This window comes from Dryas octopetala, chromosome 8 (genome assembly GCF_963921425.1).
Source record: "Dryas octopetala chromosome 8, drDryOcto1.1, whole genome shotgun sequence".
NCBI classification, from domain to species: Eukaryota; Viridiplantae; Streptophyta; class Magnoliopsida; order Rosales; family Rosaceae; genus Dryas; species Dryas octopetala.
In genome coordinates, this window is record NC_141373.1 from 19,983,031 (window position 1) to 19,998,989 (window position 15,959).

Consider the following 15,959-nt stretch of genomic DNA (forward strand, 5'->3'; position numbering starts at 1 on the left):
ATCTGTTTTTTACGGAAGTTGACACATATTTGATGGATCGGACCAATTTGGGGCATTTTAATTAATTCATGGGAGACAAAAATTAGTTCGTAGACTAACATGGTGGGCAGGTTGCAACTCAACTTGGGTCAACTGGGTTGGATTATATATTTGTCTGGAAAGTGATGTAGCATGTGATATGTATCCCTTGAACAAAGGCATATTCCTCTACTTTTCTAAAACCACCTTCTCCAAAACCAGCAGATTTAATTTAACACATTAAACCACTAAACCATTAAGGGCTCGTTTGGTACGTCGGACTGTATTGACTAATTTATGTCGGATAGTATTAATCTATTCCGGAGAGTACTGACTGTTTATCCATAATATTATCAGGCGTTTGGTGCTCTGTCGGATAGCAGCGGATCAGACTATTTTTTTAATTCTTTGATAACTTAGTAAAAATTAAAATTCATATGACACAAATTATTTTTGGCAAGATTCATACAACCAAGATTTTTTTTTCTTTTGTTTTTGCCAAGATCTATAGGACAAGAGGACATGAGGAAATTCATTCTCATAATTGTAGAACTTAGGATCATACGTTTTACATAGTATATAAGCACATCTTTATTCAAGAACAAATCATAACCTAATTTCCAAAAAATGTAATAAAATAATCTATTGAATAAATTTAAAAGAAAAAATAAGAAGAGATAATTAGACATCATACATAGAAGAGGAAATATATAAACAAAGAGAAGAACAGAGAAGAAGCATATTGGAGAAAGTATGAGAGAGAGAGAGAGAGTGAGAGATGGATACCTGGAGAAAAGTGAAGAGAAGAACCTGTGGAGAAGATAGCAGAGAAAACCCTAGGGAGAAGAAGATGAAAATAACGTCTGTTGATTTTCAGCGTGTTTTTGTTTTCTCAATTTAAGCGTGTATTATCTAATCCTAGGTGTGTGTGTTGTATTAGTTAGTCAGGTAAGGAGAGTATTAAAAGCCCAATCTGGTTTACATAGTCAGGTAATTAAATAATACAAGTGGACACCAAACAACTGACATAGATTATTTATTCCTATCCAGAGCCTAATACGATGTACCAAACATACCCCAGTTTAAGTTGCTTGTTTGCTTAATCAGTTTAATATGTTGGAACAAAAATGAGAATCCATCATAAAAATAGCATATGTAATACATAATCTTTTATCCCACTAGAGACCTTGTGCTATGAAAATTATTCTTATATATATATATATATATTTTTACCAATGACTTTCGCTATTGGCTGTCGGTCCAATCCCAATCAGTCCGTTTCTATCACGGGGTACAGCATTCTTAACTTTTCTATCAATATCCAAATTAATCTCTCTTTATCATATTTAGACAAAACCAAAAAAAAAAAAAAAAAAAAACAACAGCGAGGCCACATTGGAGCGAAAATTATTGGGTGTAATTGGGTGTTTTTAAATTTTAAATTGGAACTTACTATGCATAATACTATCCAAACCGGTGACTTCTTTATTGGTAACTTCTTCTTTTTTTATTAGAAGGTATTGAATTCTTCAAGTCCAATACCAGAGTAATACCACTAGTCCTCCTCTTCTGTCATTGGTAACTTCTTTATTTATTCGAAGGTTTTGAATTCTTGATGTATCCTAATATCAACCTAATTTTCTACTCCTCCTCTAATCACTGGAGTTAATCAAATTTTTTTTTTAATATCATTTTTCTTTCTTTCTATTATTTTAATTAAAAATATGGAAAACAAAATCCAGAGGAAATGAATTAAGAGAATGTCACAAGTTCTATTCTCTCTCAATGTTCCGAAATAATAAAAGTCTTTCATCAAAAAAAAAAAAAAATCATCCAAGTGTTTAAAATTAAATTAAATATTAAATATCAAAAAGACATATGTAGAATAAATGTTAAGATCTTTTAAAATGACGTTATTTTTGTTTTACTACTATAGAAATATTTAGTCTAGTTACTATCATATTTTGTTTGGGTTGAGGATGGGCGACCATGGCTCACTCCTATTTGGAAATTGATAATCTTACCACAAAAGAAAGTATTTTTCTAAGAACAACATTAAAATTTTCTTTGAGGACACTTCATAGCAAATCCACCAAAAGTGTTAACCAACATGTAAAACCAGGGACTGAAATCAAGGAATGGTTTTGGCTTAGCCTGTGGTATTATATCCTATGGAAATAAAGAATGTTAAAAAGTCTAATCGAATGGGACAAGAATCCGTTCCTACTATAATATTTTTAATATATTAAATTTATTCAGCCCCCTCTTTCTTTTATGGAATATATATATACCTCAACAGGGTGGCTTTATTTCCCACCAGAGCAAAATATCAAACGGTTTACAAGTCTGTCAGATACTACAAAGCTTTCAGAGTTTCAATTTCAGTTTCTTGGATTGTTAGTGAGGAAGAAAAGGAAGAATGTCGAGTACTGCTGGACAGGTCATCTGCTGCAGAGGTATCATAGACTTTATCATTAGAAATGGTGTTGAGTTGTACCCATTTGGATACGATCAGGCTATTTCTTTTTTCTTTTTTTCTGAGTTTTTTTTTTTTGAGTAAAGGGTTAATTTAATTTTCTTCGTGTAGCTGCTGTGGCATGGGAAGCAGGGAAGCCATTGGTGATTGAGGAAGTGGAGGTAGCACCACCACAGGCACATGAAGTTCGTTTGAAGATCCTTTATACTTCCTTGTGCCATACTGATGTCTACTTCTGGGAAGCGAAGGTACAATTATTTTTGCCTAATTAAGCAGATTTTTTCATGATCATGATGGCAAAGATTTAACAATCTTCAATATAGTGCAAGAATCATATATACCACACCAAATTTGAAATGGGTTTTCTATTTTGCAGGGGCAACACCCTTTGTTCCCAAGAATTTTTGGTCATGAGGCAGGAGGGTATGTGAATTTTCTATCAACATGTTATTGATTTAGTAGAACATGGAAAAGTTCTATTTAATTTCTCCATGTTTTTTTTTTCCAAAATCATGTATAATTCAATTATAACTTATGTGGTTTTCTGGTATTTTGTCCACAATTAGGATTGTGGAGAGTGTTGGTGAGGGCGTGACGGATCTCAAAGCCGGCGATCATGTCCTCCCTGTGTTCACTGGGGAATGCAAGGACTGTGCTCACTGCAAATCAGAGGAGAGCAACATGTGTGACCTCCTCAGGATAAACACTGACAGGGGAGTGATGCTGAGTGATGGGAAATCAAGGTTTTCAATCAAAGGCAAGCCCATATACCACTTTGTTGGGACTTCCACCTTTAGTGAGTACACTGTTGTTCATGTTGGCTGCCTTGCCAAGATCAACCCCTTGGCTCCTCTAGACAAAGTCTGTGTCCTCAGTTGTGGAATCTCCACAGGTATATACAGAGCTAATTTATTTAGTGCCAGCATATATAGCTGTGATAGTGTGATGTATACTAAGTTTCAATTAATGTTCAGTATTTAAAATCATTTTATTTAATTTTTGGGGGTAATTGTTAAGGTCTGGGAGCTACTCTTAATGTTGCAAAACCAAAAAAGGGATCAACAGTGGCTGTCTTTGGATTGGGAGCTGTAGGCCTTGCAGTGAGTCTCTCTGTCTCTCTTACTATCTGCTAAAATGGCACTTCCACTGCTTGTGTTTATGTATGATATGAAAATATATGTTTAATTGGTGCAATTTTCAGGCTGCTGAAGGAGCCAGGATATCTGGGGCTTCAAGAATTATTGGTGTTGATTTGAATGCCAGCAGATTTGAAGAAGGTGAGATATACAATCCTAAATGAAAATTAATTTAGTATTTCTTTGTTTTTTCCTGGTTATTATTCTGGCATTTCAGGATATAGGCTTGACTTGGAAGCCTCATTCATAGGAAATATATGTTATCTGCTCTTTTTTTTTTTTTTTTAATTCACCTGTTGGCAATTGGAACACTCTCAATATCTTTCTGAATTTGAACTTTCTGATTGGCAGCAAAAAAGTTTGGTGTAACCGAATTTGTGAACCCAAAAGACCACAAAAAACCAGTTCAAGAGGTTGGTTTGTTGCTGGACTTCTTTTTCTATTCCATTCCCTGTACCTAAACATGTTACTAAAGAAGGAGCTTTCATATGGATTTCTTATTAGGTGATTGCTGACATGACCAATGGAGGAGTGGACAGAAGCATTGAATGTACTGGAAATGTTGAGGCCATGATATCTGCATTTGAATGTGTCCATGATGTATGTTCGTAATCTTTTGTGTTCATTATTAACAATCCCATGTGTTGTGCTATAAGTAATTAGAAAATGTTCCTTGGCTCATCAATTTATGGAATGCTGATGAACACAATACTATTGTTTCAGGGTTGGGGTGTTGCGGTTCTTGTGGGAGTACCCCACAAAGATGCTGTCTTCAAGACTCATCCAGTGAACTTTCTGAATGAGAGGACTCTGAAGGGCACCTTCTTCGGAAATTACAAGCCCCGGACCGACATTCCCTCAGTTGTGGAGAAGTACATGAACAAGGTAAGCTAGCTAGCTAAAGCTAAGGCCCAGCTTGGTTCAAGATTCAAAAACTGTTTTTAGAAATTTTCTTCCTTATTTCAAGCCATAAACCTATGAGTGGTTTTGGTAGTACAGCACTGGTTTTATGCACTCATCAATTGCAAACTCAATGTTGCAGGAACTGGAGATAGAAAAATTCCTCACCCACCAAGTCCCATTCTCAGAAATCAACAAGGCATTTGAGTACATGCTCAAAGGGGAAGGCATTCGATGCATAATTCACATGGAGGAATGAAGTTGATCTTTGATGATTTTGTGCGTACATTCTCAGTTTCCATTGTGTAATGTATTTTCTGTTTTTGAAGTTTGGTTTTCATGTAATGGGAGTGTGATGAATCTGTTTTTCATACTGTATATGTCTAGCTTCTGTTGGACAGTTACAGTGAACATACATGCATATTAATAAATAGCAGTCAACCTCTTTGCCCATTACAAGCGTGTACTAATGCATTACTCTACTGGTGCTGCCTTACATAAGGTTATAAAATTACTGTTTAATATAAAATGTTATATTTTCTGTAAAATTTGAGCTGGCATACTAATTAGTATATAGGAAAAATCTCTACCAATTTTGGGTACAATCATTTAAAACCAACAGCTGTACTTCCATTGTTAGGTAAAAAACAATCTTCTTACTTCCTAGAGCAATATGTGAGTACTGGAATTTTATTGTATTGGAATGTATCATGTATGTGAGCAAAAACAATGGTGGAGTCATAACTACTTTTGAATATACAAAAGAAGTCTTATTAATTGGGTGCGTTTGATAACGTTTTACAAAACGGTTTTTCATTTTACAAATTCAAAAAATAACAAAAATGTGTTTGGTTGCCGTATTGAGAAAATAGTTTTTGAAAAACACAAAATAGAATTTCTAGTTTACAGTGTAAATTCAGAAAACGACTAAATGATGTTTTCAGTGAATTTAGAAAACATAGATAACACAGATACGAATAAAAAAAAAAAAAAATTACAACTGAAAAAAAAAAAAAAAAAAAAAAAAAAAAAAAACAAACATGTGATCTGCACCTCCTCCCCACCTAGCCAGACCCACCTCCGGCGGCAGCCCTACCCCCCGCCGCTGCCCACCTCACCCATCTCTCTTCATCTCTCCTCTATTTCTCTATTTCTTTTTTTCTTTTTTTCTCTCTTCCCATCTCTCAAAATATTTACTTTGTAATCCCTCTATAGTTTCCAATTCCCGCTTCAATAAACGGATCAAGACTCTCCGTAACATCTATGACAGGAAGCTCACGAACCTTAACAACTTTTACATAGAGAAAATACATCTGTTCAACTAGATCATAGTTGCTTGCAGTGTTGTCTTCATTAATAATACGGCCACCAACAACTCTTCCACCTCCAAGGTAGTCGCGCCGGCCGAGGTGGGTTGGGTTTTATAAACTTCTCTTCTTTTTAATTATATATTTTATGAAATTGATTAATAATAATTTATAATTAATATCTTTTGTGAATATAATTATTTTGTTGTAATAATTGGTTAATATCAAATGTGTTTTCATTATTTTTGTTTTATAATTGCTTTTTAATTACGCTACCAAACGCCTTCTCATATTTTGAGAATGGAAAATTTAATTTGTCATTTTCATTTTACAATACAGTTTTTAAAAAATTGTTTTGTAAAACGTTGCCAGATGGGCCCTAAATATCAGTGGACAATCCTACCATATACCAAAATGCTCTAAAAGCATAAACCATTCTCTAACTTTCATTAATCAACTGTTTTTTTTTCTTTTTTTGGACAATTTTCACACTAATTTATACATTTCTATTTTCTAATCTTATTTTTATACCGTCACGGTAGGAATACAAATATACCAAATAGAAATGTTTCCGTTTTTGTGAGTTCAAATCTTCCTCCCTAATTTCTGACCCCTCTTGATTAGTTTGCCCCCACACTAAACATAATCAAAACTCTGGCAACTCCTATTAAGAATATAATATGCCACAAAACTACCCTTGATCCGATTACTCAACATTGGCAAGACATTTACGCTCTTCCCCGTAAGCTTGTAAAGTTCACCATCCCCTATTTTTTTTTAAATATTTATAGTGGTGACAAAATAAATAAATAGAAAAGATTACAAATGGATCTTGCTTCCCAAAAAGAAAAAGGTTACAAAAAATAAAAGAAACAATGATAATTTACATTTATGAATTTTTGTTTGTTCCCACCAAAATTATGACTGGGCTAGTTTTGACAAAATAGCCAAGTCTAATATCTTAACATCAAGAGTGTCATCTAACTTGACAATTCCATCTGTGCCATCCACACCGATCAACTTCCCAGTGGCACCACGCAAGGAGCCATCCATGATCTTGATCTTATCATTTTTCCTCGGTACCACTGCCTCCATTTCATTAGGAAGTGCAGTTACGGTTTCACCATTGCCACTCGACCCAAGAGCTACCCTACAAGAGCCATCCTGAACCACAAAATAGTATTGTCAGTATCGCAAATAATTACACAGGTACTTAAAATAGTATTCTTAGTATCTATTTCAATGACAGAAAACATTGCAACAAGATCATTCAAGAATGAGCAACTAAAATAAAATAAATATAGCTGCACACACACTTAGAAATTGGACTGGAATACTAACGGTGATAACCATATCACCACATCAATCGTGATTCACATAACCAGCTTTCTTTGCCCTCAAAAACTTAGACACTCAGTTCATAGTGACTTGCAGAAGGCCTCCTCAAGTGACAATCCAAAACACTTTCATATACTGTATTTCTATGATTCTATCTCTTATTCCAGCTACAACATATCTCAACAGAAGTTACAATTAAATGTATTATCTTATTAAAAAAATCAAAAAATCAAAAGACAAATGACTGTACTATAACTTATTTCTAGTTTGATGATTTGTAGACATCACAAAATTCCATCATATTCAAATCTGTTGCAGGTCAAAATCCCAATGTATTTCGTAAGCAACATAGAAATGATCAGGAGCATGATTTAAAAACATACCGGGAGCACTTCTCTGACAATTCCAGTAGTTTCCTCTCCAGAATTGCGTACATTGACCAATATGTCTGGCATGAACCATGGTCCTTCATTGTCCCCACCTGCTACGAGATGATAGATTAAAACTCAAATGGAGGTATACAGCTCTAGTAAAGCCAAATAATCATATCTATATATATATATGCATATACACAATCAGTCTCTTATCCGGATGTAAATTCCAATGCAGGAGACTGGGATCAGCAGTTAAAAATTGTCTTCCCCGAGCAATTGGCACTTGTTCAACTAAGTTTTAATGGTGATTCTACACCCCAAAAGTAAGCACCCATGTTGGGAATGGGAAAAAAAAAAAAAAACGAACCCGGGGAGGGGGCAATTGCTGCTGATCAAAGCATAGTAGCTTCTGCCAATACAAATTCTACGGTGCCAATTGATCGGTACTGAATTCGGAAGTTATTAACTTCACATCCAGATATGAGAATAGTTATGCATATGCATATATTGAATTCAGATTTCCAGTAAAAATTTATTCCTCCCATTTCCCATCAAAATGGGAAACACATTGTTTTATAAGTGGGTGGCCCTAACCACCAGTTCACAACAGGACACAAGTTTTTTTTTATTTTTATGGACAGGGAAAATAAGAGTTTCAATTGAGCACTGTAATTTTATGCTAGTGAATATTTAGAAAAACTGCAACTCAAACCTATAACAGGAGACATCATATCCAGACCACCAGTCCCTGGTGTCATTGGCTGCCCTCCAGGAGTTCCAGGAAGATAGGATGCTGAGTTTGGTGTCATAGGCTGCCCACCAGGAGTCGACGGCAAGTAAGGGCTTGGAACATTTGCTGCAACAGGAACATAAAATGAACTACTCTAAGAAGAAAGACGAGCAACTCGAGAGTTAAAATTTAAAAAGAGGTGTGCACACAAATTTTGAATGAAACAAAAACTAAAAGTTGTACCATAACCAGAACTACTATCCCTTGGTGTTCCAGCTTCACTATAATTTCCACCAGGAGTGTTAGCCCAACCCGAACCAGGAGTTGGTGCTTCATATGTCCGCAAAGGAGGACTTCCTGGCTGAAAACCAAACATTACAGTTACTTAACATAGAAAAAGACTGAAGCTGCATCTCAATGCGAACTCAGGCCAACTATGCATTAATTACTAACCTGATACTGTGGGCTAGCACCCCAAGAAGCAGGGTTTCCCTCCTCCCAGTTATCCCTGATTTTCTCAACATCATAGTTCAAAAGAAACATCAGTAACAAGCACACTTGGCTTCCTAAACCACATTTATCTGACTAAACTATAAAGTCTTGAGTAGTTGAAGATACAACAGTAACATAACGATTTATTGGGAGTAATATCCATTTTGGTCTACAATAAGTACCCACGGTAGATGATTAAGGTAGTAGTATTTATTTACATTATATTAAATTTGTTGATCCAAGGATATTGATAACTTTAAAATAGTTGTATATATGCCATAAATGCGGTCCACGAGTCTTATTTTAGCAGTTGTTAATTCATTTTGGTTTTTATATGGGCCTTCAAGTTAATTTCATAGCCACTTAGAGTCCTAATTAAATCTGATTCCTATTGAGGAAAAGATAAACCCTATGGATTATTAGTGTTTGAAAATGAGCGTACAGGTAATGACCACGATTGTGGTTTCTCTCTTTCTCCTTTGAGGGCTAATGAAATTGAGTACCTATGGTTTCTTTCATTCTCCCCTCTGTTTTATTTCTCATTTCTCCTTGTTACTGTTCCCACAATTTTCAGTGATCACATAATCACCATTTTACTGATTTTGCCTATTTGCTACTCCAAATCAGGCCCTTTTATTAACCCATTTTTATGAGACCTTTACTTCCCCATTTAAACCCCTATAACCCCAACTACTTTCTGCAATCATAAATCATGTAATCATACCCCCATTTGTTTTTAGCTTGCGCCTATAGCACATGCAAAATAATCAAGTTAAACAATTTAATCATACAAACTTTAAAAACTGGTTATATGATCCATCCCTTAATACAAGACAGGATTTCCATTTCATTTATGCTGAACCAATCTTCAACTTAGCATAATCTAACTATGTCCGGCAGAACTTATTTCAACTACTTGCTCCACTTTATCCTAAAAAAAAAAAAAAGGAAATTTAGTGTTACTCAAGCACACACCTTGGTGGACTCATAGGTGCATATGGATTCCATGCTCGGTCACGCATAGGAGTCCTCATGCCATCATGAATAGGCGTTGCTGCAAGAAGGAATACAAAAGATGAACAAATAAATCAATCATCTAAAACATGCCACTACCAAATACGATACGGTACAAAAAGAATAAATAAGTATCAGAACTTATAAAAGACATTAAGTTTCTTAAATAAGGTGAACCACAAGGTTCAAAATAAAACACCTCCAGCATCCCTCATTGGAGTCATATAAGGATGGAGCGGAGTACGAGAAGGATGCATTGGGGTCTCGCTTCCCATACCATAGCGAGGTGTATCACTGCACAAAATTTAGATATGAGTTGGAAAGAAGTAAAAGCTAAAAACCAAACAAAACAAAAACAAAATGTGAAATTTATCATTACCGATATGGTGTTGTAACAGCCACGTTATCAGAAATACAATTCCGATCAACTGCAAGCAAGACAACAGTGTTACGGCCCAAAAAGATAGATAAATAACCAAGGAGACAAAATCCCACACATAAACTTGCCTGTAACAACCTTCATTTGGGACTCCAATTCAACCCGAACATTTGGTCCCTTAACTTCAACAACACGTCCACGATAGCCCTTATAGGCACCCAGGCGAATCTTTACTGTAGTCCCTTCCAATCCATTATGCCCTCGTCCACCTCTATTCCTTCCTCCATCTTAACCATAGACGTAAGAACTAATTACAAAATTGTTCAATAAAATATAGCTAAAAATATAGGCTGTGACAAAAGAAGAAAAAGGAGAGTTTGTTCACAATATAAATAAATAGAGAGCACTGAACATCTGGAACATACAGTTAGTAGGAGGGCCTCCTCTAGAAAACCTTTTTGGGGACTGGGGAATTTGAGGAGGAGTTCTGAGATGGTCAAATCTTGAGTAGGAGTCACCCTACAAGTCAGACATAGGAGTGGGATAGAAGTATCAATACTCAGAACTGATAACAAAAATGAAATCCATGAGAGAGATTTCAGATCCACAGAAAAAGAGCACAGAGGGTTTACATTTCTACCACCATTATTGCGTGATCCTCCCACAACACTAACAGAATGGGACTTAACACAAATAAAGCCTGCATGCTCTAGGTGATGGCGATCATAAATGAACAAGACTCCTCTGTATATGTGTTCCACGGAACCTTGATTCCCCTATCATGACAAAAGCAGTGATTATATAGCCTGAGATTTCTGAAATCTTGATCAAGCAAGAAATACAGATGTCAACTCACCTTGCAAGGGCCCTCAAGAACCCTCACAACATCTTTCACAGATACTGTATTCTTAAAACGATCTTGCACATCAAGTTTTTTCTCAATCTTGCATTTGATCTCTCTTAATTTGACAAGGGCAACCTCAGGTCTATCGGGAACTCCCTTAAGAACCTGGAACACAATTAAAAATAAGAAAACAGAGATAGGAAGCATCAGACAATTGTAAATTAAGATTACATACCTGGCATGCTTCACTTTCTACGCGTATAATTACGCCAAAGCTATTATTACTGCACAAAATCAGACACAGCTAAAAGTTAAATTATAAAACATGATATAGAATTGGCCAAACACAACATGATATAAACAAACAGATGACTTATGAACACAGAATAGCAACTTACTCCAATAGCACAAGATCATGAAGCTCATAGTCCCCAATTTTGGTAATACCAGATGTCACCTCAGAACTCTCCACGACATCATCAGCAAACACACGGATCTGCAAACAATAAATAATCATGTCATTTACACATTACCCTTTTAGTAGAAAACTATTGCTGAAGTCCACGACTTTGCTCCTAAATAACTAGAACATAATCACTCACATGTTCCTTGGTCGTATCAGATAAAATGTTGAGCACATGCTGGTTAACACTAACAACCATACCAGTTACACCTGCATGAGCACCAGATACAACCTTCACATGATCTCCCTCTTTAAAGTATTTGCAAAGCTCCTTTTCATTTATGGCAAGGGTTTTCTGCAAAACAAAATCCACCATAAGAACAAGTGGTCACAACAATAGATCAGTGAATCAGTAGGACTCTTTTACAAAAACAAAGCACCAAAAAGAAAAAGTAATGCATTCTTACTGGGAGTTCTTTCATTTCGGGTCTGATATAAACATTCTCTTCGTCAACTTTCTCAACCCATCCTTTCAAATTTTTGAGATCTCCCTTGACAACGATAACTGCATCACCCTTCATAAAGTGTCCTTTCTTTCTGTTTGAAAATAAAGTTGACAGACTAGCTATATCGCCATCACCATTCTCCCCAGGTTTCCGGAATTTTTCAAGTTCATCAAAAGTGGGATTTATGTTCTGAGAACTAATTGATTTCATCGATACTCCTTTATATAAAAAACCATCTTTAAACATCATGCTATTAATATTCTCAAAGTAATCACCCGTCATCGGATCTCGTCTACGCTCTACCCGAATATGCAGTTCTCTGAGCAAAGTACAAAAACATATGGGACCAACAGGGCAAATAGTTAATCTACACTTACACATAAACTGAGTGGAAACAACAATGTAATACGAATGAGTTCAGTATTACCTAGCTTCATCAATATTCATAAAACGTGGAGGAGGGACGAAAGCCTTCTTTTTCACAACTTCTCTGCCCTCCTGTATCAAAAATAAATCATCTCAAAATTATCCAGACCCAGATAAATTGATAATACTACACTATAGGATACTTAGTGCTTGGGAAGGGAGATGGGAATAATACGACAAAGAAAATCTTATAAATTTATTTAAGTTGGTCACTACCTCAATGAATGGACATAATAGAGGTATGAAAACAAAAAGATTGCTCATGTACACATATAAGACTGAGAAAGTGAGACTCAATTAAATACCAAAAATAGGTAGAAAACCTTACCAGTTTATTTGCAAGAGCTTGTAAGTCAATCCTTGGAATTAATTTTACTGTTACTCTCTGCCGCACATTATCCACATCCACAACCTGTAGAAAAGAAGCTTGGGGTTTAGATAAAGAGTCATAAGACATTGAGTAAGCAAAAATACAATCCATACCTTGGCAAGGTCCCCTTTATATATCCCAATCTTCATTCGGACCCAAGTATCCCTAGAAAGGTCGATTGCCTTGCTTTCAACCGAAAGAACATCAGTCATTTCTCTGATAGGAACAAGCATTACTTTCTGGCCATTAAAGATATTGCGCAGACCTTTGCAAGCCTGAAATCAAACCAAAGCACCATCCAAACAAATGCAACAATCAAACAGAAAATCAATCCATACCGTACAATGCCAAACATATTCTGCCGTGCCAATATGTAAAATCATCACATAGTCTGGCGTGCCAAACATACCTCCCTCACATGAGCTTCTTTTTCCGCTTCAACATATACATAGTTTTTCAGGTGGTCAAGAGCAATAGCGGACCTGATTTGTAGTTCAGGTTTATCCATGTACTTTTGCATTAAGCAAACAGCAACCTCTCGTTCACGACCAATCTGACAGGCATGTGCACAGACATCATAAGCATTCTCTCAAAATTAAAGACAACCATGTACATTATATCATGCTAAGAGATTTAATCATACCGCACATTTCACCATCCACAACTTAGGGTCTCTAACAGAAGGTAAAAGAGCTTGCTGATCAACATCGGTGGTCTCTTCATCGTATTCTGTATGACTTGACCTAGCATATCTCGCCTGAATTCTCCTCTCAAGAGCTTCAACATCTTCTTGCTCCTCTTCCCGTGGCAGCAATGGGCGACGATGCATCCTTCTACCATCACCTTCCTCAGGTAGATCAGCCCCGTTGTCGACAATGAAGTCTGCACAGAGATTCTAATAAGATTATCACCAATACACAGGAAGAACATAAATAAAAATGATCCACTGGAGACAACCATCATGATTCTTATTTACATAATCATTCCCACCTAAAGGGGAAAAATCATAATACAATCCTGAAGAGAGAATTGCAATGTTTGCTACAAACCCTAATAACAACGATCACACCCTGATTCAAAGCAAAACCTAGCAAAATCAATTGAACTCAATTTAATAAAAGGAAGTTTACGTCTCCAATCTGATTAACACCAAATTCGAATCTCAAATTCCCTTTCCCAGTGCACAGAAATTGTTGAATCAATTAAAACTTAAATGGGCAATAGTAAATGACAAAATACTTGTAAGGACCTCAGTACAATCATAACCAAGAAAAACCCACAATACAAATCCACAACCATTCCCAAATCAATCACAATTCATTACCAGAAATTCACCACCTACAAATTCTAAGACATTCATTAAACCCCAAATCGCTTATAACCGTAATTAAAACCAAAATCTCCATTCATATCCCCAAAATCTCAAAATAAAATCCAATTTGAAAAAAATAAATAAATAAATAAAGACGAGATTAGTAGAAGGAAAAGCAGAGCGCCTACCGTCCTCTCCCTCATCCTCCTCTTCCTCCTCATCGCTATCGACCTCAGCTTCGATATCGAGAAACTGCGACCCAGAGGGCCTCTTATTCCTGCGCTTACGACTCCCACCACCGCCACCATAGGCTTCATCATCGTCGTCATCTTCCTCTTCCTCCTCGTCATCGTCCTCCTCTGCAGCGTCGTCAATGAACTCCGATCTCATCCGCTTCTGACTGGACCTTCGTCCTCCTCCTCCTCGCTCCTCCTCCTCCTCCTCTTCTTCATCTTCTTCGTCTACAGGCTCGTAGTCCTCCTCTTCCTCTGGCTCCATATCGTCGTCATCTTCATCTCTTCGACGGGGCATGGCTGTGTGAGATGCAGGGGATCAATTTGGGGTTCTAGGGTTTTTCTGAGAGAGTGTAGTGGCGCTCTCTATGCAAATGGCAAAGGTCAGGGATGTGGATGTTGAATTGTTGATGTATTTGTTTTTTGTCTCAACCGTTGGTGGAAGAAAAGGGCTTCGTTTTGAAGTAATTGGGCTTTGGGATGTGGGTAACTTTGTCTCAGCCTGTTGTATTCGGATCGGAGGTTTCGCAACTTTCTTTGGTTTCGTACTTTGGTCCCTACTCTCTTTTATGTCTTGTTTTTACTTATATCTTCAATCTATATTCTTTTATACAATTTACTTTGTATTGTTGAGTTGTATTATAGCATCTCTCAGTCTTGTTCCTATACATTTCTCCAATTTGAAATTAAGTTAGGAAAAAAATTTAGATTTTGGAAGAGTTTTCCAATACTAAAGTTGAAATTTTTCTTTAATCCTTTTTTTGTTTGAGTTTTTAGTCTAAAATTTGACTATTATAAGTTTGAGAAGCCTCATTCATTCAACTTGATTTGGAGAAATTTTAGTAAATTGTTTGAGCTATTTTATATTATTTTTTCTCAAATTTAAATTTGGGAAAAAATTTAAAGAATGACTGAAAATGCTCTTATGGATAAAGCACAAATGAGAAAATAAGATGACATATAAGGAGTACGAAAACCGCTCAAAAACAATCAAATTGTTTGTGTCAAGTGATCGAACACTTTGAGCCATCTTTAATCCCTAACCATAAGATTAGAAGATGTGTTGCTCTGATTTAGTGATTCGTATATAAAAACATGTGTGTCAACATAGGATTTGTATGAGTCCAGATCATCTATCCCCATTTTTCTTGTCCTCCTATATCCCTTTGCTTATATTTTGACACATGTCTCATCATTTAACACTAATTTAACAGCTGTTTAACAAAGTTAATTATTAGATTTAACAATATTATATCAAAATAAAAAATTAATTAAATTAAAAGCCCAAATGATGTGAAATCTTTCACGCAATCAAGTCCCTTCTTCTTCCTCTTCTTTGTTCTTCCAACTAAGAGAAGAAAACAAAAAAAAAAAAAAATTCTACACTTCAACCATTCTAGCTTACTCGTCTCCAGCATCGATCTCCAGCCAAAAAAAAGGCAACAACAATCACTGGTCAAACGACTAACCTTTTTTACTCTCACCTAAGCCATAGAGCAACATTCCGCATCGGCCAAAGAAGACGAATGGACATCGAAAAATCCATTTTTAAGTCTTAGATCTACAATTTGTCTTTTGCTATGAAGGAAAAATCTCTACACATCCCTACTTCACCAACTAGAGAGGACAAATAAACAGCTTCGTTGGTTAACTGCACAGAGAATTAGCTATTTCATCATCTCCTTCGAGCAACAGCTGCTT

At 36.0% G+C, this 15,959-nt stretch overlaps 2 protein-coding genes across 3 annotated transcripts; one reads left to right on the forward strand and one right to left on the reverse strand.

Annotated features, from left to right (window-relative positions):
* The first annotated feature begins 2,318 nt into the window (after nt 1-2,318).
* On the forward strand, nt 2,319-4,989 carry LOC147277869 (alcohol dehydrogenase). The gene is made up of 10 exons (XM_086252812.1): nt 2,319-2,474; nt 2,606-2,742; nt 2,871-2,917; nt 3,061-3,386; nt 3,512-3,594; nt 3,696-3,771; nt 3,982-4,043; nt 4,135-4,230; nt 4,354-4,515; nt 4,673-4,989. Exons 1-10 carry the CDS (start codon nt 2,438-2,440, stop codon nt 4,787-4,789), a joined length of 1,143 nt encoding a protein of 380 aa, XP_086108938.1. The 5' UTR covers nt 2,319-2,437; the 3' UTR covers nt 4,790-4,989.
* Nucleotides 4,990-6,656: 1,667 nt separating this feature from the next.
* On the reverse strand, nt 6,657-14,735 carry GTA2 (global transcription factor group A2). 2 transcript variants are annotated; one of them, XM_086254178.1, is made up of 22 exons: nt 14,214-14,735; nt 13,357-13,595; nt 13,123-13,266; nt 12,827-12,988; nt 12,672-12,755; nt 12,345-12,415; nt 11,879-12,236; nt 11,611-11,766; nt 11,407-11,504; nt 11,244-11,292; nt 11,021-11,173; nt 10,797-10,940; nt 10,590-10,683; nt 10,293-10,451; nt 10,165-10,213; nt 9,985-10,079; nt 9,747-9,825; nt 8,733-8,787; nt 8,523-8,640; nt 8,262-8,405; nt 7,559-7,659; nt 6,657-7,001 (listed from the first exon to the last, which is right to left on the reverse strand). In XM_086254178.1, exons 1-22 carry the CDS (start codon nt 14,554-14,556, stop codon nt 6,756-6,758), a joined length of 3,141 nt encoding a protein of 1,046 aa, XP_086110304.1. In that variant the 5' UTR covers nt 14,557-14,735; the 3' UTR covers nt 6,657-6,755. The 2 variants fall into 2 exon arrangements, with proteins under 2 accessions (XP_086110304.1, XP_086110305.1); XM_086254179.1 differs by having other exon boundaries at nt 7,559-7,656; nt 14,214-14,734.
* Between the last annotated feature and the right edge of the window lie 1,224 nt (nt 14,736-15,959).

Excerpts from the sequence above, each read along its gene's own strand:
- LOC147277869 (XM_086252812.1), top strand. The coding sequence starts at position 2,438 with ATGTCGAGTACTGCTGGACAGGTCATCTGCTGCAGAG. Across the intron at positions 3,387-3,511 it reads CAGTTGTGGAATCTCCACAG|GTCTGGGAGCTACTCTTAAT; the intron begins GTATATACAGAG and ends GTAATTGTTAAG. Across the intron at positions 4,516-4,672 it reads TGGAGAAGTACATGAACAAG|GAACTGGAGATAGAAAAATT; the intron begins GTAAGCTAGCTA and ends TCAATGTTGCAG.
- GTA2 (XM_086254178.1), bottom strand. The coding sequence starts at position 14,556 with ATGCCCCGTCGAAGAGATGAAGATGACGACGATATGGAGCCAGAGGAA. Across the intron at positions 13,596-14,213 it reads GGAGGATGAGGGAGAGGACG|ACTTCATTGTCGACAACGGG; the intron begins GTAGGCGCTCTG and ends ATCTCTGTGCAG. Across the intron at positions 7,002-7,558 it reads TTGTCAGAGAAGTGCTCCCG|GATGGCTCTTGTAGGGTAGC; the intron begins GTATGTTTTTAA and ends TTTGTGGTTCAG.